At 33.0% G+C, this 21575-nt stretch overlaps 3 protein-coding genes across 3 annotated transcripts; 2 read left to right on the forward strand and 1 right to left on the reverse strand.

Annotated features, from left to right (window-relative positions):
- Positions 1-214: 214 nt before the first annotated feature.
- Positions 215-2725, forward strand: LOC110924092. Its single transcript, XM_022168129.1, has one exon. The coding sequence runs from the start codon at positions 215-217 to the stop codon at positions 2723-2725; it is 2511 nt and encodes an 836-aa protein (XP_022023821.1).
- A 1884-nt stretch (positions 2726-4609) lies between these two features.
- LOC110924091 lies at positions 4610-5077 on the reverse strand. The gene has a single exon (XM_022168128.1). The coding sequence runs from the start codon at positions 5075-5077 to the stop codon at positions 4610-4612; it is 468 nt and encodes a 155-aa protein (XP_022023820.1).
- A 13546-nt stretch (positions 5078-18623) lies between these two features.
- On the forward strand, positions 18624-19707 carry LOC110924090. The gene is made up of 4 exons (XM_022168127.2): positions 18624-18832; positions 18936-19257; positions 19369-19446; positions 19540-19707. Exons 1-4 carry the CDS (start codon positions 18624-18626, stop codon positions 19705-19707), a joined length of 777 nt encoding a protein of 258 aa, XP_022023819.2.
- Positions 19708-21575: the final 1868 nt, after the last annotated feature.

Genomic DNA, 21575 nt, shown 5'->3' on the forward strand with positions numbered 1-21575 from the left:
AATCTACCGCATTCAATTTCAATTTCTGAATTCAATCATTGTTCGATTGAATTCCTTCATTTGAGTCCGTTCAATTCAAATCTCAATTGATCTTTGTTCAGATCAATTTCAAGTCAAGATGACAAAGAGGCATGGTCACAACGATGCAGATGATGCTGAAACTAGTTAGCAATTGAATAATCGAATAGAGGAAAATACGAAGGCATTGGAAGAAATGAGGAACATGGTGACCGGGCTGTCTCTACAGTTGACTCAGATAGTCAATAATCAAACCAATTCAAGGAATCACCAGAGACAAGATTTACAGGTTGAAGGAGAGGGGTTCAATTTTGCGGCAAGACTGACGAAAATTGAATTTCCTCGATTCAATGGCAATGATCTTAATGCATGGTTGTTCAAAGTGGAACAATTCTTTCAGCTTGATAGGGTGACAGATGCAACAAAAGTGAGGTTAGCTGCTATTCATTTTGAGGATAAAGCATTGCAGTGGTATCAATCTTTTATTAGTCAAAGAATTGAAGGTGAGGTATTATCTTGGGTAGAATTAGTAGAAGCTTTAAAAGTCAGATTTGGTAAACTGTTTGATGATCCAATGACTGAGTTAAAAAACTTAAAACAAACAGCCACAGTTCAAGAATATCATGATAAGTTTGATGCTATTATTAGTAGGTTGCAGTTACAGGGTGAATATGCTTTGAGTTGTTTTTTGGCTTGGTTAGAGGATGAGATACAGTTGCAGGTAAGGATGTTTATTCCTAAAAACATTCAAGAAGCCTTTTGCTTAGCAAAGCTTCAAGAAGCAACTATTAAAGCCAAGAAGGGTAGATTTGGGTTTAAGCCAGCTGTTTTACCGAATCCAGTTAGTAGTAAACAGATGACACCATACAACAAACCTTTGAATTCAGAAATTAAAAAGAATGTGATTAGAAAGACTTTAACCAAAAGTGAAATGGATGAACGAAGAGCTAAGGGGTTATGTTTTAATTGTGATGAGAAATATTCACAAGATCATGTGTGTAGAGGTAATAAAAGACCCCAGTTGTATCATATAGAAGTGGAGTGGTTGGAGGATGAGGTTGAAACAGAGGAAGAAGTAATAATGGAGTGTGCACAGATGTCGGTAAATGCAGTTGAGGGAAATGATATGTACAAGTCCATAAGAGTTACTGGTCATTATGGAAAATATGAACTACAGCTGCTGATGGATACGGGTAGTTCTCATAATTTCTTAGATGTTACATTAGCAAAGCAGTTAGGGTGTAAACTGGTTAAAGGGCCAGCCATGTTGGTAAAGGTAGCAAATGGCCATGAAGAAATTTGTGACCAAATGGTTAAAGGGTTTTGTTGGAAAATGCAGGGAATTCAGTTTAAGGCGGATGTGTATGTTATGCCGTTGGGTGGATGTGATTTGGTGTTGGGAGTACAGTGGTTTACCACTTTGGGTAGTATCAAAATGAATTATAATGACAGAACGGTGGCATTCAAATTCAAGGGCCATAAGGTGGTATTAAGGGGACAACAGGGTAGAAGTTTTTCACAAATTAATAAGGGCAACTTAAAGAAGATTGGTCAGCAGAGGGGAGAGTTAACTATGATTCAAGTATGTGCAATTGATGGGTACAGTAATGCTACTTCTGTCTTATTGCAAGAAACTCCACAAAATGTTGTCCAGAAACAACAGTTACAACAGCTGTTGGTAGCCTTTGATGATGTCTTTCAAGATTTAAAAACTTTACCACCTTTAAGGGGACAATTTGATCACAGGATTCCCTTGAAACATGGAACTGAAGGAGTGAATTTAAGGCCCTATAGATATCCGGTAATTCAGAAAGATGTGACAGAAAAAATGACTAATGAATTACTGGAACAAGGGGTAATAAGGTCCAGCACTAGTTCATTTGCATCTCCAGTGGTTTTGGTAAAGAAGAAAGATGGATCCTGGAGGATGTGTATTGATTACAGGAAGCTAAATCAGGCTACCATTCCAGACAGATTCCCTATTCCTTTGGTAGAAGATCTGATGGATGAATTACATGGTACTAAGTATTTTTCTAAGTTGGATCTTAAAGCTGGATATTATCAAATTAGGATGGATGAGGCTGATATACATAAAACTGCATTTAAAACTCACAGTGGCCATTTTGAATTTCTGGTAATGCCTTTTGGCCTTACAAATGCCCCTTCTACCTTTCAAGGACTAATGAATCAAGTCTTTAAGCAGTATTTGAGGAAGTATGTACTGGTCTTCTTTGATGACATATTGGTTTACAGCCCATGTTGGGATACTCACATGTCTCATTTAAGAGATGTATTGCAAGTTTTAAGACAACATCAGTTGGTTGCTAAGAAAAGTAAACGTGAATTTGGGGCTACTAAACTGGAGTATCTGGGCCATATAATTTCTCAAAAAGGGGTGTCCACAGATCCAGCTAAAGTATCAGCCATTCAAAGGTGGCCTGTACCAACTAATGTCAAGGAATTGAGGGGATTCTTGGGTCTTACAGGGTATTATCGGAGGTTTGTGAAAGGGTATGGTACCATTACTAAGCCATTAACACAGTTACTCAAAAAAGATTCTTTTAAGTGGTCCAGCTTGGCTCAGCAGGCTTTTGAGCAGTTGAAAATCAGTATGAGTGAACCTCCTGTGCTAGCATTACCAGATTTCAAAGAAACTTTTGTAGTAGAGACTGATGCTTCAGAAACTTTTGGTGAGGGTTATAAATGAAAGGGTTGAGATATAAAAAGACTATTGTGCCCTCATGTGCATTGTACATGACAAAAATTAACTAAGATTTCTAACCAGGTTTGGCCTAAAGGACAAAACGTGCAAGATTTTGAAAGGTTAAGGACACCGCCTGTAAACTTTTGGCCAGAAGGACAACGCCTGCAATTTGATGTAAACATAAAGGACAAAACTTGTAATTTACTCTTGTTTTAAAGACAGGAGACGGGGAAACTTATTTAAAGGACGTAAAATAGGTTTTTGGGATCACTTCTCATTATTAAAAAAGTTTCAGCCGTCATTATACGACATCAGGGACGAATTTGAAAGTCAATACACATCTCTCAAGCTAGTTCAGCACTGATGTGTTGGTTTATTTGAATTATTTGCATGTGTTTTGAGTTCTTACTTTACAACTTGTACCGTTGATGACAAAACTTAGTAACTTGTAAGGTGACATAGAGTAAGTTGACTCACGCTACTAAATAGGGTTAATTGAACTATAAAAGATCTGATGACAAAGACCTATGTTTGATTACCATCTTAAATTAATCAACTTTCCAGCATCATGTCTATGTAATGACCAGTTATTGCATTATTTAAAAGAATAATAATTTACATCGAGTAAATTAACTAAGTAAATTGAGTTTTGTGAAACCTAGAACCTCAAGTTTGGAGAAAGTTATGTTTTATAAATCTAATATCTTTTCTTGTAATTAGTTTTTTTAGTTTCTTTCAAATCAACCAAAACCCTAATTTTAGATTATTAGTAGCTAATTAAATAATTTAGCAAAACACTAACCACATATTCCCCGTGAATACGATACCATACTTACGTTATCTACTTAGTTTAATTAGGTTTTTGCATGACCCTTACGACAGTCATCACCAAATAAATTGGTACGGCACGAGTATTTTGGTACGGTATCCGCTTTGGCACCGTTTTGTTTTTATTTAGTTTTTGAGCACTCGTATGAATACCAAATAGGTAAAATTGGTATGAGTACCAATATAGTACAAGTACCAAATAGGTAAAATCAATACGAGTACTATAAATACTATAATACGAAATAAAACGTAATGTAAAAAAAAAACTTTTAAAGGTCTATATAAAATTTGGTACCAGTACCCGTTTTTACCTATACCCGTACCAATACCTAAAATACCGAATACCAAAATCAATAAAACTGGGTACCGATACATGTACCGAATAACTAAAACCGGTACGGGTACGAGTATTTGAAAAAAAAAGACCATACCTACTTTAGAGCACCCGGAAAAATATACCCTTTAAAATTTAGATATGCCATATGAGCATATCATATCATTCCAAACCTCAACCACTTTAAACCTACTTTTTCCTCCAAGTAACATGTTAATAATTTACTTATCTAATCGATAATTTACTTAAAAATTAATATTATTTCTTTTTTATTTAATAAATGTATTTCTTTCTACTTAAAATATCTTAAAATAACTAAAATACATAAAAAATAAAATAAAATTTTAATAAACATATAATCTATTAAATTAAAGAAAACACCTTACAACAATAAAAGACACTATTAAAACCTACAAATAAAAACATAAAGCAAATAAAAAAGAATAAATTACATAATAAAACACAACTACTCTTGATCTTGCTCCGACTGCCTATGTGTCCCAATGTGCTCGGTCAAACTGTGTCGAAGGGTGTAATGAGCTTCTATGTCACGTAAATCTCTAACCCATTTCAAGCGTTTAAAAAAATTTCCTATCGGGTTATGTAATGGTGGGGGGACATCCTCAACCTTATCATTATCCCACTCGGATACGATATAACATTCATTTTCTATCTATGATCATGTTGTGTAGCAATTAGTATTATGCACACGTACATTACATCGGTTATAGCTCTTGGGCTCCAAATCTTTGTTGGTCCTTGTATAACGTGCCATTGAGTTGAGTCTGGAGGACACAAAACGCCATTTCCACATCATTTTTTGCTGACTCGTGTTTCTTTTTTAATAATTTTATTTTTTTGCCTTGTCGATGCGAGAACCTTTTAACAAAAGTGATCAATTTCTGGTAAATTTCATCTACAAGATAGTATCCATGGTTGTATTTCATCTGATCATTCACTGTAAAATTGCAAGGCGGTTGAAAGCCTTTTAAGACGTCATTGAATATCAATGACTGATCTATGACGTTGATGTCATTGTTCAACCCGACAACTCCAAAAAAGCATGTCTCACATGATGCAGCTGCCTTGAGCATTATGGTGGCATATTCGTGACCACGAAGAGTATACTGCCCGTGCCATGCAATAGAGCAATTTTCCCATCTCCAATACATACGGTCAATACTGCCAAGCATTCCTATAAAGACATGTCAGCTTTCTTGAGCCTCCAATAACCATTGGATGTCCGTTTCATTAGGCTTACTCATGTACGCTTTATAATATAGTTCGATAACAAACTTGCAAAAAAATTTTAAACATTCCATGGTCGTAACTTCACTTATCCGTACGTACTACGTCAACTGACGTATGGCGGATGCGCATTTCTGAATAAAAAAAAGCTCTGTTCTGCCAGCTGTATCCGTACATTGTGAAAAGTACGAGAATAATCTACAGATAGGTTATTTACAATTCTAAGGAAAAGTGAACAATTCATCTGGTAATGTCTAAATTGGACATCACCAAACACATGTTACAGAGCAAAGTAGTCGTTCCATAGACGTGAGTTTCCTTCCATGCGACTCCTATTTATTTCTTTACGCTACCCCTTATTTTTTTTCTAGAACTTGAGCTTGCTTGGACGCTCGGTGAATCATATAGTGACAAGTACAGTTATTCGATGTCAACGGACTGCAATTCCTCGACCGTTTGCATGTCGACTTGCATGAACTTATCATTAAGAACATTGAGATCATGAGTGATAATGAGAGCTAGACGGAATCATTGGATCTGATTGGATCTGAGTGCATCGACGGAATTAGAGGACGGAGTATGTTTGGTTGATGTCATCTACGGCGACTGCAGCCTCATCAGCAGCTATCTGGTAAAAGACGAACACGGGGAGCGGTGGAGAAAAAAAGTAAAGACTAAAAATCCTACGCCTAAGCTATCATTATTGATGTGTTGGAGTGGGCCTCGTTAATAAATATCGGTCCAATTTTTAATTTAAATGTTAGGCCTTTGGGTATACTTTAACCTATCATAACTCCACCTAAGTGTCACATCAACCTTTTTTCTCCATTTCACTTTGCCTCACTCCAAGGAAATGGTTTAATCCCATTAACTTCATCTAACCCTATCTTTTAATGGTTTTTGGTCTAAAAAAGAAAAGAATAATTAATTTAATCTCTTATCATTGGGTTAACATGTTAAAACATAACCCATTATGCCCTTTAACACAAGGAGAGAGTGGTTTGCAATGTTAGTTAATATGTCATGTCATTATTAACACTCTAAATGTTAGAGTACACACTATGGCCTTACGAGCACGATTTCAATCTTTGCAGACTTTCTTTCTTTATTATTTAGTTTAATTTAAATGTTATGAGAACGATTTCAATCTCTGTTCTTTCTTTATTATTTGAGTTTTTGTGAGTGAAGATATAAAACAGGAAATTTTATCTGTTTAAGCGTAGTAAAAAACAATGTGAAATCTTAGGGTTGGCAATTTTACATGAATACACGACACGAACCTACACGACCTTAACAGGTATCGTGTATGACCTTAACAGGTATCGTGTACTAAACAGGTAGACACGAAACAACCTGTTAATTTTCATGTCTAAACAGGTTAGATACATGTTTACCTGTTATGTACCCGTTAAGACATTTTAAGATTTTATTTTTAATTAAATAAAAAATATACCAGTATCAAATAGATGGAAATAATAGGTTAGAGCGTGAATCATCCTTCTTTACTTCAAACTTGTTAAGTCTTTTGTGATTTGCCGTTTATGGACTTTTGTCAAATAGAATTGTTGGAATTAAAAAATTTACCAGTGTCAAATAGATGGAAATAATTATGTGCAGGTTTGAATTGTTGGAAATACAGATCTCAGAAGAGAACCATGGGAACTTTGAACTTGTTTTTAATGGATGTATTGAATTATTTAAGTCTTTTGTGATTTGTCGTTTATGGACTTTTGTTTTAAACTTGTTAAGTATTCGGTGTTTATGGATTATTTAAGCTGTTTGTGAACTTTTGACAAGTTTTGTTTCACTAAACAGGTTCTAAATATATGATTATTTTAGTGTTCGTTAACAGGTATTAATAGGTAATTTTCGTGTATATCGTGTCGTGTTCGTGTTTGAAAAAAAGGACACGAAATCTTATCGTGTCTTGTTCGTGTATGGCCTTTCGTGTATCGTGTCTTATCGGGCACGGGTATATACGATATGCCAGCCCTATAAAATCGTTACCACTCATTTACCAATTAATTTATTTCACCTAATATAAAGATTTTTATTTTAATTGTATTTTTCTTTTATTTGGTTTATTGTTTAATAAGGTTTACTCTTCTTACACACACAGTCACACATATAGTGTAAGAATGATATACTTTTAACGTTAGAAGCGTACAAATAACTAGAATGATTATGTAACACTAGAGTAATTATTATTATATATTACACTAAAATAAAATGAAAAAATATGATAATTATTACTCTAATTCAAAACGTTTATTGTTTTGTTTGTATGCTTATCACGTTAATATTTATTTGTACTTGATTTAGTTCTTAATCCGAGCCAAATGGTCGGACCATTGGACCTATAACACGTTTGGTTCACTTTCCAATCCGATTTTACAAACATTGGATATACTAGATTTAAAAAAATGAAAATTTGTAGAGAACAACTTTAGATTTGTTAGATTTTAATAGCGAATTTGTAATGACATTTGACATACTTCTATTGGTTATATAAAATTTCGTTTTAATATCTTTTTTGGTATGACCTAGCATGATCCGGGCTGAAAAAAAATATTATTTAGCGAAAGACAAACGACCCTAAAAATTTCCACCCCCCATGAAAAATTTTTTTGAGTCTGCCACTGGCCTGACACTCTACTAATATGCTTTATATACCAAGAAGGAGAAATGATGGAGCTTGACATTCTAATTTTAGTTATTTTTAAAAAAGTATAAAATATGGATAGTTTTTTCAAGTTTTAAATATGTTATGAATTACCAGCCCTAACTGAAACCCAAACAAATGAACACGCAAGTAAAGCATTGTTTATCACATTATTATTCCAAAAAAAAGTTACAAGTGGTCGGGGATATTGGAGTAACTAAACTTCTAAATCTCTCAATTTGCTTTTAAGTTGTGTGTCCACAATATAATCAGGCAAAAGATTGAGTACGCAGATTGATTCAGAGTGGTGTTATAAATTATTGCTTAATGGAAGACATATTGTGCAGATTGTATATTCGTATTCAGTTGCCAATTTTCTTGTTAAAACAGCATGATTTCTTTTGTTATTAATAGGGATTCCCCATCCGTTGCGGCGGGCATTCGGACGGTACCGGTACCGGTCCGGTTTGGTTCTCTTCTTTACCGGTACATTACAATTAAGCATGCCGTATATATAGCAACTAAAAGAGATATGCCGAAGAGGATATCGACACATGTCTTACATTGATCGAAATCCATAAAAATGAATACAGGTTCGGATAATATCAACAACGTTATTCGATTCATCACAACTCATGACGGTATAGGTTTTGTTTGTCACGGTAATAACTAAAAAAATAACTTTTATTGATACGTAATTTGTCACGGTAATAACTAAAAAAAATAACTTTTATTGATACGTAATTTGTCACGGTAATAACCAAAAAAATAACTTTTATTGATACGTAATTTGTCATGGTAATAACTAAAAAAAATAACTTTTATTGATATGTAGGTAAAAATAAGGGTATCACCAGTCACCACCCTATACTTGGAACATGTCACATGTACGTTTGTGTTTCTATCACATATACGTTACTATTCACAACTCAATATCGAATAAAAGTTATATCGAAACGTAAATAAAATTAAGCACACCACAACTTTATACAAAGAATTATCTAAAAGTTATATAAGTATAACAACACAATATATTCAAGGGTAATTATAATGTTAGCAGAATATAAGGTGACTGATATATATAAAATGTAAAAGTGTATACATGTAATATGTTCGTTATCGTTTCGAATATAATACTACTTTTTATATAAATACAATGACATACAAACAAAAAAAGCAAATAGTTGTAGGTAAACCAATACAAAATGATTTGTTTTCTCCGGTGAAATTATCAATACCTTTGACCTTGCATATATTTTATGTTACATTGCCATAGAAACCAATAGATGTCATGTCAACGTGCCATTGAAGAAGATCCTTAGCTTGGGTTTTCACGGTGGCCTACCGTCGTCATCATATACTACAAACCCATTGCTAGCTCATCAACCCCGTCAACAACATTAATAACATCTCTATATAACACCATATCATTTCCATCAATCACAGCCCACAAAATCTTCAACAAACACACCACCATTACTTAACAATGACTTCTGGATCTCCGGCTACATTGTTTGTCGTCTGCTTTGCCGCAATGATGGCGGCAGCTGCCGCCATGGATCCCAACATGCCCGGTATGAGCATGTCTCCTGCTCCCGCACCCTCTGGAACCACTATGGTTTCTCCCTCGGTTGTGGTTGGAGGTTTCGTTGCTTTGGTTCTCTCATATCTCATGATCAAAGAAAGGGTTTAACCATAAGTTGTTGCATTGTGTATTGTTGCTAATGGCTTTAATGTGTATTTGTGTTTATGTTGTGTTTCCTAAGAAAGGTGACGGTGTAATATCTTATCTAAATGATAAATAATGGTATAACGTGTAATGGATCCAGTATCCACCCTCAAATCATTCGTAATAATTGCATACGATTCACATGCGAAAAACTACTTTGATTTAAATCAAATCTAACCTAAAGTTTAAGAGCTCTAATCCAGAGATAAATGTAACAAAAGGAAAGTGTTTTACAAATAATTAACAACTGATACAAGATAAATATAACTAACTAACTAACTTTTATAACTAACCAAAATCCACACTCTTAACATCTACCTCAAGTCAGAATTCGGTATCCACATGTACACCGTGGCGGGGCCCAGAATTTTCTTTTCCAATGGGGTCTATTTTTTTCAATATTCAAAATTTTCATAACAAAACATTAAAGTTTTCATAACAAAACGTTAAATTTTTTGGGTTGGTCTTCGGATGGGGTTAGAGCGAGTTTTGAATCTAAATCTATCAATAACCAAACTTAATGAATAGTGAACTAACAACGTCAGAAACAGATTAACGGCTTCTGAGAATCTGAGGTATGGGGGTGACGCGATTGAATACGTGTATCCTTCCTTGCACCTCATAGTTACCACCGCCTGCAGTACCCATAAGATATCTTCCAACTCTTCTTCCATTAGATAAAAAAAAAAAACAGAAAAAACAGGCTATACAAGGTTAGAACTCATACCACTACACCAGTTTTCCTTTTCTTTTTGTGGTGTCCACCTAATTGTATTTATGGGGTACTTATAAAATTTAATATACCGGATTTACTAATTTTTTAAAAAACATTGAGGTCCGGGGACCTCGAGCCATTCTATGTGAGTCCGCCCTTGCGTGTACATGGCAATATCGTATTAAATTGTTGCACTGATGCATGGCGACTACGCTTAACCTAGAGGTGTACAAAAACCAGGGTTAGGCCCAAACCAGTTCGGTTCGTAAGCCGTTTTTTAAAAAAAGTTCAAACCGGTCATTTTGTATCACACAAACTGGTTTTTTTCGGGCCCATACCGATTTGGGCTCAAACCAACTCGAGGCTTAAACTGGGTCGGCCCAAACCAGTTTTTTTTAGTATTGGATTGGGTTTACTTTTAGTTTAACCTGCTAACAAATAGTTGTCAGGACTCAGGGGCCCAAAACACAAAATAACTTTTAGCATTTTAGCACGCCCAAACCGTGTTAAAGGGCCCACTCTTTGGTAAACTTCCCAAGTGAATTTTATGGCCCAACTTCAACAGTTAAATGAGGCCCACATAAACCATTAACTGTGGCCTTAAGAAAAGATTACCGACGTAGTAAATGACATTATGACGACAACATGAGAATCCAAAAGATCCGATTTCTGGATAAGTCAAAGAGTTAGTTTCATCGTTTTTTTATTAAGTCAAGTATCTTACGTATACTTTCAGGGTCGGCTCAAGGGGAGTGAAATAAAGTAGGTGCTTTAGGCCTACACTTCCTTAGGGCCCATATTATTAAGAAAACATATTATATGTCGGTGATTTTGGCTTAAAAATTGTTGACATTGAGGTTTATAATAAATAACTTTGTGTACACAGAGATGGTATATGAATCATAGGATCAAAAGCAATTTTTTTCTTTTATTTTTTTACGAAAAGGACCTCAATTTTGTTATCCGTTTCGGGCCTAAAATATTTTAAGCCGGCCCCGTATACTTTAGTATTTTTTTTTCTAAAAAGTAATACTATAAAATAGAGAGTTATAAAAAAGTACTAAGTATAGTATTTTTATTATTTTAAAAGACATCATTGATATACTTTTATTATAATTATGTTTAAATCAATTACAAAAGTTTGTCTAGTAACGTACAATGGCATGTTCAAGTTGTCCAAGTCTATGTTGATTAAGTGGGCTGCATTTTGTGTGATTGTCCGATGGAAAACTCTGATCATTTATTGACTGGGTGCATGGTAGCTGCTCAGATTTGGTGCTGGGTGAGTTTGTGGTGTAAAATTCCTATGTAATGGGGGAGTGGGCGTTTTTTTTTGAAAATAATGCCCCACTACACATGGTCTAGTAGCATTTAAAAACCTACAAGCTTTTAAGGTTTAAATTACTTAAATAACCTACAATCCTATCATCCCATATTGAAGAAAGGTCGATCGCAGCAAAGGTATGCATGTTCTTTTTACTGTTAGCTATATAAATACCATGTTAGGACTTAGGATATTATGCTAGTCGGTTGTTTGAGTGAATTGATGAAGTTTGTCTTCTTCTGTGATGATAAAATAATCAAATCATGATGTCTTTGACTCGTATTTATGAAGTTTGTCTTCTACTGTCAGCTTCCCCTTCGTTTAATGTGCTTTCTTCTTCATCCTTTTTTTCTTCCATGTCACAACTACAAAAAAAATAATAATTTGAATTTATGGAGAGTGGATAGAATATTTGATCAGATTTTGCTCCAAAAACCAAATTAAAAGAAAAAAATTTGAATCTAGAATTTGGATACAACCATCTTACAGAGGTTTATAAGAGATGACTCGATCAAGAATTTTGTGTTCATACCTAGATGTGCTTTATGCATTTTTTAATAACTGATGATTTGATTTTTTAAGCAAACTTCACCCTACAACCCAAGAATGATTTTTTTTAAGTAAAATTCACCCTACAGCTCCAGAATGTGATGAACTCGTTGAGCCAATGGTGAAACAGAGTTTATTATAAACAGTTTGTATTTCTTTAAGTGTTTTTTTTTTTTTTTTTTTTTTTTTTTTTTTGCAATAGGTAAGTATTAGTTACCATTGTGAAAAGAAGCTCGAACGAGCCGAGCTTAAACGAGCTCGAGCCCGAGCCTAAAAACAAGCTCATTTAGTAAACGAGTCGAGCCAGAGCCAAGCTCGAGCTTGAAGAATTACCTTCGAGCCGAGCTTGAGCTTTCATATGTTAAACGAGCTCGAGCCTGGTCAAGCTCGGGCTCGGCTCGGCTCGTTTGCACCCCTAGGTGTCACGTTAATTGCACTATTTTAATATCTCAACAGTATCTACATAGATGTATTTGATCTTGATGCAGCATTGTTGTATCTGATATCAGAATCATAGGTTTGTAAACATATGTATGTATGCATGGTTGCAAGATGGATTCTAAAAAAGAGAAAGAGAGAAGAGAAATTTGGTCAAAAGAAATGGTTTTAGAATTATGTCGGCTCCTAAACAAATATATCACGAAGCATGGTCGAACTTCCCCATTCAAATGGGTCACTCTTCAGCCAGAATTTGAAAAAGTTATAAATCATAAATTCGCCAGTGACAAAGCTATGAAGAACAAGTATGACAGTATGAGAAAAGAGTACAACATTTGGAAGTCACTTAAGAATGGAGAGACTGGTCTAGGTTGGAATGAAAGTATAAAGCAACTTAATTGTTCTGATGAATGGTGGAAAAAAATTTCAGGTGATATAATATAACTCATTCAAAATTTAAATACCATAAAATATTTCAGTCATAATGATAACTAAAGATTCACCATTATGTTGTGTAGGAAAACCCGAAAGTTCTAGCAATTCAAAATAACCAACCATCTGTACAACTACAAGAAGAGTGGGATGAGTTATTTGGAGATGTAGTTGCTAGTGGGGAAAATTGTGTGGCACCCTCTATGGATCCAAGTACATTCAATGAGGTGCATGTTGAGAACCTTGAGGATGATAATGTTGAGAACCTTGAGAATAACAATGTTGAGGGAGGTAACAATTTCTTTGGTGACTTTTTGAATGAAGTAAGTCAACATGATGCATCTAACATTAAGCCCAAGTGAGGTTGCAAAAAATTTTGAAAAGTCTACTAAAGTAAACACTAAGCCTAAACCAGTTAAGATGAAACGTAAAGGGAGAGAATCATTGGGAGCTTCAATACTTAAAGAACATTTAACTCAAAGTAGCCTGAATCAACAACGTGCTCTAGAAATATTAGAATCAGATTCTTCCAAACTCAGTCAAAGTACTAAGTTTAGTATTGAAGCTGCTATGGGTTTGCTTAGCCAGATGGTAGATGCAGGATTAATAAGAGAAGATGAGGAGTTGTGGTTATTTGCAATGGATTTATTTGAAGATCCCGTGAAAAGAGAAATGTTTATAAATGTGCCACATGATCATGGTAGGTTAGCATGGCTACAACGAAAGTAAAGGCTCACCAACTAAAGTTTTCTTTGAGGACATGTTACGAAGACATTATTGTTTCTATTTGTTTGAACTTTATTGCTTTTGGATTGATTTATTGTTTTTTACCTTGATGTTTCAGTGACATGACTGTATGTTAAGCTATTTATCCATTTAATTTTAGCTAAACATGTTCGCAACGAAAATGCTACTTTGATATGGAATGCACGACATTAATGATTTAATAATATTATATTATGTTATGACTGTTTGTCAATAACTATGTTCTATTTAATTGAAAATGATCATGTTTTATTCATTTGAGAAATAACTTATATATATATATATATATATATATATATATATATATGTGTGTGTGTGTGTGTGTGTGTGTGTGTGATTACGATTAGTATTATGTTTTTTTTTATTTATGCCCATTTTGGTCATTTTATACATTTTATTAAAAGCTCCAGCTACTCTGCCAAACACCTTAATATCTAAAAAGCTACAGCTACCAGCTAACAGCTACCAGCCAGCAGCTTCCAGCTACCAGCTACCAGCCACCAGCTAGTTTTGCCAAACATACCCTATATGAGAAAATAACGTGAGGATGAGTGGATATAAATAAAGTATTATTATAAACTAGGTGACTATTAAAAAAAAAGTTTAGTTGGTTTTAATTGATAAAGTCATTGGATTTAAGGTGTTATTTCGTTTGAGGTTAATGGTTTGAGTCTCGTCAAAAACATATTTAACATAACTTAAGCCGTTCAAATAAGACTTGAATGAAGATGCTAAATTATTGCCGAAGGCCCAATGCGAGCAACTACCTTTTTTGTTTTATTTGTACTAGTTTAGAAACTCGTGTATTACACGGGGTTGTACATTAAAAACACTATAATTTAATTTTTTTACCAAACATCTCATCATCGAAATTACATTGTTACATGTAATAATGGTAAAATAAAAGGTATAATAATATATCATAAAATTTAAATACATATTTATATAAAATGCAATATATAGCTGGCTAAACTCATCAATCAACAATCTTTTATAACCCCCATGTAAAGAAAACTTTTTTACTTATAAAGTATGTTTTTAAAAGTATATCTTTAAAAAATAAGTAAATAAAATTAAAAAACAAGTATAACAGTATACCTCCACGTATTTTTCAAGCACCTCATTTGCATTTTTTTAATTATTTTATTAGTCTCAAGTATACCTATAATATTACCGAGTTAAACTATACAAGTTTTGTTGTATATTTGACGAGGTTTGGTTTTTTTAAAAGGGTGTAGTTGACAAAATTATTTATCAAAATGACTTGTTTCAAAAGTATTTATCAAAATGGGTTCTTTCATTAAAAAAAAATAAAGAAATACTAAAAAATCCCCTAACCATCCTATCTTCTTCCTTGTTAAATCTGGGGACTCCATGATTATCGCCACCAAATCACTACACCCTTTTGAAAAAAAAAAAAAAAAAAAAAAAAAAACTCTACATATGTTGTTTTTTTAACAACGAATATCATGTTTTTGTAAGACTTGAACCCAAGATGTCACATTTAAGTTATCAAGATTGTAATGAACTAATGATTTTTCAACTAAGAATGTTACTACAATATTTGCATGCATCATAATACCTTGAGATACGCATTTAAAATTTTTGCATAATTGAATTTAGGTAATTACAACCAGTAAATGCATTAATTAAATCTAAATGTTGACCACATCTACAAAATACCTAATTTTTTGAAAAAAAAAACATTTCTTACTAAAAAATTAAAATCAATTAAATCAATCAATCAAGCAACCATCAAGTATTAATTATTATTATTATTATTAATTAAGAATAAATAAAAGGGTTAATAAAATGTAGGAATACTCACAACATGACACGTGACAAAAATCTACTTATCTATAAAAGGAGAAGTAAGGCTAATGTAAATTCGGGTACTTGTCAATCATAGAGGCATGCCACATAGGATCTGATGATGTCATAAAAACCAATTAAAATATTAATAGATATCGTATTAAAATGTTAATAGATATTGTATTTAGTTTGTAATTTTCTAAATTAATTATAATAAGTAGATTGGGGGGAAATTTGAATTGCATGGGGAAAGGTTATTGCATTTAGTGATTCTGAATATCATGATCACATTTCTCTTCAAATGTCAATATACCTCACTTCACCTAAATCTCTCATCTCTCATACAAGCATTCCGGAACTTCTTCTTCTTTACTCTCTTCTTTTTTCTTTCTCAACAGATCTTCATCATCAATAATACACGGAGATGTCAAAATCGGACATGTTTGAAGCTTCTGGATCGACTCTTTCTCTTAGTTTCATCGATGATCTCAATCCGTCGAAAGATATGTGGAATCTAAAGGTTCGAATCATCAGAAAATGGATCCAAATGTTTCGCATGGATCTGATCTTGCTGGATGAGAAGGTATATACTTATTAACTTTCTTTTCCATGACTATTGTTCCGTGATCTATTCTGGGATGAAAGATCCAGGCTTCAAATCATGACTATTGTTCCGTGTTGTAAGATTCGGTTGAAAGATTCAGGCTACAAATCATCTTTGTAAGATTCATTTATTCGAGTTAGGGTTTGGGTACATTATGATATTAGGTTTTTTAACTTTGTAATGTATTTTGATGTTATGGTTTTTTCGTACATTTCAGGGTTGTAATGGATTTAAATGATTTTCATTTATTAAAAATGATTTGTATAAGAAGATATTTGTATTTATTTCTGTTTGTTGTTCTAAGGATGTAAACAAATGAGTATTGTTCCGTGGTGTATTCTCTTTTGAAAGATTAAAGTATTCAAATCATAATGTATTCTGGGTTGTAACATTCGGAACAATAATTCAGGCTACAAATCATCTTTGTAAGATTCATTTGTTCGAGTTAGGGTTTGGGTACAATATGATATTATGTTTTTTAATAAAACTGTGTAACGTATTTTGATGTTAGGGTTTTTTTTCTTACATTTCAGGGTTGTAAGATTCAGGCTGGTATCAAGGGCCCTTTGATATCTTTTTTTGACTCCCAACTTCAGGAAGATTCAGTTGTTGTTTTGTCCAGGTTTGGTGTTGGTGAAAACCTGGACCCATACAAAGTTGTGAATCATGCTTATAAGATTAACTTTTATCGTTGTACAACTGTTAGACCTGTTGTTGGTTGGGAAGGTGTTGAATACGGTTTTAAGCTGATCTCACATTCACTTATTGACAAAGGAGAATGCCAAGACCTTTTGACTGTTGGTATGTATTTTGTTTACTTCCAGTTTTTATAACTTTTCCGAAACATTTGCTAAATTTGGTATGTATTTTGGTTGGGAAGTGATCGTCCTTATTTTATTGTAGATGTTGCTGGTACTGTCCTTTCCTGTAGTGATATGGACATATATGGAAAAGCTCCTAAAGAAAGGAAAAGGATCAACTTTGAACTCCAAGATGTGGAGTAAGTATTTTTCTGTGATATAAACATATGTGAACATATTTGTTTGATAATGTAGATGTTTAGATTTTTGTGAACATATTTCTGTGATATAAACATATGTGAACATATTTGTGAACATATATGAACATAGATTCAGTTCGTTTCTTAAGTTTGTTCACCATGAATATTGTTTAGATTTTTGTTCTTTTGTATGCGTTATTAGATATATGTTCTGTAAAATCATTTGCATTTTTAATTTCATTGGTATTATTTAGATCATGTAGGTTCATTCATCCGAAATTAATGCAAATGTTTTGGATTTAAATGATTTGCATTTATTAAAAATGATTTGTATATATTTGTCTTCCTTGAATAACTTTCCAACAATTACAAAATCATTACAAGTTGTCTATTTGTCATATATCACTTAAAGTAGATAAGCAATTATCCACTTTTGTTTGTATTTTTGAGATTTGTAAGAGAATTGGTATTTATATGTAACAAGATTGGTATTTATTATCAATGATTGTTGTCTATTTGTCATATATCACTTAAAGTATGAAGATGTATTAATTGCTGTTAGGGTTCTCTTATTTATTACAACTATCATGGTATATTAAAAAGATATTGTATGTTGGAGATTACTTGCTATTGTAAGTCAGCTTTAGTTAATTTTTAAGTTATGTGAATTTTTTTTTTGTAATAACAGCCATGTTTGCATCTGTTTTTTTTTTTCTTCTTCAGTGGTAATATAGTGGGTTGTACATTGTGGAATGAATACGCCCAACAGTTCAAAGATTTCTTGAATATAAAAAACCCGACTGAGACTGTAATGGCTGTCATTCAGCACGGAAAGATTAATGAATGGCATGGTAATTTCGTCAATATAATTGATTGTTTTATTATTGTAGTCTAATTAATTGATGGTTTTCTATATCCAAAATGTTTAGGAAAATACACTGTTCAGAATGATAAGTTTGGTACACGTATCTTTTTTAATCCAGAAATCGATGAAGTTAGACAACTCAGGAAGAGGTATTTATTCAATATTCATGTGTTTAAATATTTTCAGAATATTATCTATTGTAATGTGAAGTTCTTATTGATTGTACAATTAATTTTATAGCCTTTTGGTACAACAAGGCCAAGCTGGTGGTTCTTCTTCTCAATCGATACTGTCATCTCAAACTGTTTTTCCTGTTCGGCTTTCTGATAGATAACCCGAAGAAGAATGTTGACGACATTATTGAGATCGAAACGGTTAGAATAATTCGCATACATTTATACACTTTCTAGAATTCCAGAATTTTTTTATAATATATATTTTTATATATCTATATTAATCTACATATATACACTTTTGCAGTGTGTGTCTATAAATATAAATATATATATATATATATATATAAACACACACATATACACACACGTACACATACACAGGTTGAATAATGCAGTTGAATTTATTTGCTATCATAGACAATGTCATGTGTGGTAGTCGCAACCATCAAGATTGTTCAAGAAAACTATGGTTGGTTTTATCCTGCTTGTCGAAAGTGTTTTAAGAAGGTGCTGACTAAAACTGAGTATTTGCAATATGCTCAAACTATTGCGGAGACGGTGATGAACCTGGCGCCCACTTCTTTGGTCTGTCCCAAGTGTGAAGAAGAATGTACATCCGTAACCATCAAGTAAGATTACGTGGATGTTCCAATTATTTATGGTTTTTCAACTGTATACAGAATTAAGAATGTAGATTTTTTAACTTTTTAAAACATCTTATATATATTTCAGGTTCAAGGTTCATGTGAGGGTTCAAGATGAAACTGGTAGTGTGACGTTTGTAATGTTTGATAAAGATGTTATGAAGATTGTTGGTTCAAGTGCAAATGACATAAGGGAACGCCAAGTGAAGTCTAATGATACTCAAAGTTTTCCATACGAGCTCACTCGGTTGCTTGAAAAGAAATTGGCGTTTAAGGTTGACATTACGCAATACAATCTTAATCATGACTATCATGTTTACACAATCCAAAAAATATGTGACGATCCGGATATATTAGATGAACTGGTTGCGGATAATGTTGTTCCGCGTGATGGTGATGTTGCTGATGAGGTATGATGTTACTAACCGTTCAAACATTAATGCTTTCAATAAGTGAAATCTGTTACTAAATTTTCCACAGTAAAATTCAATTCCTTAATGTTTTTTATACTCTGTTATTAGGTAAGTCAAGAAGTTTGGGACTCGAAAGCCGTGCAACTTTCTGAAGATTCACAAAGGGGGGGTGACTCGATTTCCAAGGTGAGTTAGAACATTATATGAGATTTTACTTCAATTTGTATTATATGAATCTGAATTTAATACTTTAATAGTTCTTTTGTGATTTAATTCAAGGATGTGTTGTCTGTTACGGCCGACTCTTCCGTCGTTGAAGTAGAGAAGGATTCAGGATCCAGTCCGAATGGCAAGAGAAGCGTTCAGCATGTGGAAGGGTTAAATGTTGGTGAACTATCTTCGAACAACAAACGAAACCGCAAGAAGCCATCTAAGTTTAACAGTTAGAAGCTTAGAAGTGTTTGTTATATTTTGGTGTTTGTTTAAATGTCTTTTGGTGAATGGATTTCTAAGTAACGGTTTGTTGAACTGGTTTTAATGTTTTTGGTTTGGTAAGCTTTTGAAACTGAATTATGTAAGGATGTGTATGTACTTTGGAAAACATGTACTATGTATTAAGCCTGGATGTGGTTGATGTTTTTTTACATTATAATCTTTTTTTAGTTTTGTGCAATTCAAAATATGTTACTCAATAGACTTTTAAATGTCAACTTTGCGGACAAGATAAATTTATATATTTAATTATTGTTGAAATATTTTTATTAATAAAACTAAATTATTAATGTCCAAGGTTTGTATTAATCATGTTTGAGGGAGAATTTAGTTATTGATGTCCAACAACACACATAAGATATGCCAGATAATCTGGTTTTAAACATCTTTTGTCGAGATCAAGTTTTGTAAAACATTATAACTTGCCGAGCAATGCTGACATCTTTCAACTGAGATCAAGTTTTAGTGTCTTAATGAAAATACAATGTCATTTTATTGGTTATGTTTGAATTGATATTTTCTACTTGATATTCAACAATCTCTATTAAAATATCATAATTGTAGTTTCATTTTGAGTCATACACCGCCAAAAAAATTTATTGTAGAAAATATGTTTTTATAGATACTTCGGTTTTTAACTGAGTAAAATCATATAGTTGGTTATAAAACAGGTCTAAACTTATCAACTGTTTGTACAAGCATGATTTGAAGTTAATGAATTTGGTGGTTATATAATATTTATGTATAAGTTTGTTTGTATTTCATGTTACCTATAGATATACATTGTACATAGGCCCAATAGTTTAAATATTTATATCTAAATCCATGGGTACCTAATTTATTAGCACATTTAATTATACAGAATTAAAAGCCCAAAGGTAAATTAGTGTAAATTAGGTAAGTTTGAAGACTTCTAATTTTCATCTCCGTTCTTTTGGTGAAATCTCAAATTCACCCGCCTTAATTACACGAAAACATACAGTAGCACCTCCAAGATTTCAACAATAATATTTTCGTAATCTCTTGGCAAGGAATCGAACTAAATACCCACGGTATGATTTTTGTAAACAAATAAAGTTATTGTTAACACCTTCCTTGCGATTGATAGCCAGTTTGTTTTTGAACAATTAATGCTGTTGTAAGATTTGAATTTTGTTTAGTGAGTGTTGTACTTATGTTCTTAATCAGGATACATATTGATTCGTTTGTTAAACAGTTATGGATTCAAATAATTATCTCTTTGGTTGTTGTGTTTATTAGTGTAATACTTTAATCAGGATACATACTGATTCAAATTTTATCTCTTTGGTTGTTGTGTTTATTAGTGTAATACTTTAATCTAACAATGATAACCCTAAATTCATTTGTTAAACAGTTATGGATTCAAATAATTATTTTTTTGCAACGAAATAGAGAGTATCTTCCATGGTGCACAACAGAACAGTCTAAAGATTCTCGCCAGAGAAGAAAGTCTATGTTAAAAAATCGTAGAAACAATAGTGTGGGTCGTCTTATAGGTTCATCTGTAAGTGTTGATAACAATATTGGAGGTATGTTTTTGTACAATGTATTTTTTAGATTTTAATTGGTTTGTTTCATTATATTATGTCAAACTTATGTGATATGGTATCATCCTTCATTAAAAGGTGTCCATGAAGTTTGTACAAGTGGTAATAGCGCATTTAAGTTAACACCCAATCGCACTGAGGTGTTGAGTGAATCATCTTCTAAAAGGATAGGTAGTGTAATGTGCACTCCCGCCAACTTTGATCGAGGATCTCTCCGGCTGGGCCTGTCACCATCAACTACTCTTGGTAATTCAT

This window comes from Helianthus annuus, chromosome 17, assembly GCF_002127325.2.
Source record: "Helianthus annuus cultivar XRQ/B chromosome 17, HanXRQr2.0-SUNRISE, whole genome shotgun sequence".
In the NCBI taxonomy this organism is placed as follows: domain Eukaryota; kingdom Viridiplantae; phylum Streptophyta; class Magnoliopsida; order Asterales; family Asteraceae; genus Helianthus; species Helianthus annuus.

Coding starts and splice junctions, on each gene's coding strand:
- LOC110924091 (XM_022168128.1), bottom strand. CDS start 5,077: ATGCTTGGCAGTATTGACCGTATGTATTGGAGATGGGAAAATTGCTCT.
- LOC110924090 (XM_022168127.2), top strand. CDS start 18,624: ATGTCATGTGTGGTAGTCGCAACCATCAAGATTGTTCAAGAAAACTAT. Junction 18,833..18,935: donor TGTACATCCGTAACCATCAA/GTAAGATTACGT, acceptor TATATATTTCAG/GTTCAAGGTTCATGTGAGGG. Junction 19,447..19,539: donor GGGGTGACTCGATTTCCAAG/GTGAGTTAGAAC, acceptor ATTTAATTCAAG/GATGTGTTGTCTGTTACGGC.
- LOC110924092 (XM_022168129.1), top strand. CDS start 215: ATGAGGAACATGGTGACCGGGCTGTCTCTACAGTTGACTCAGATAGTC.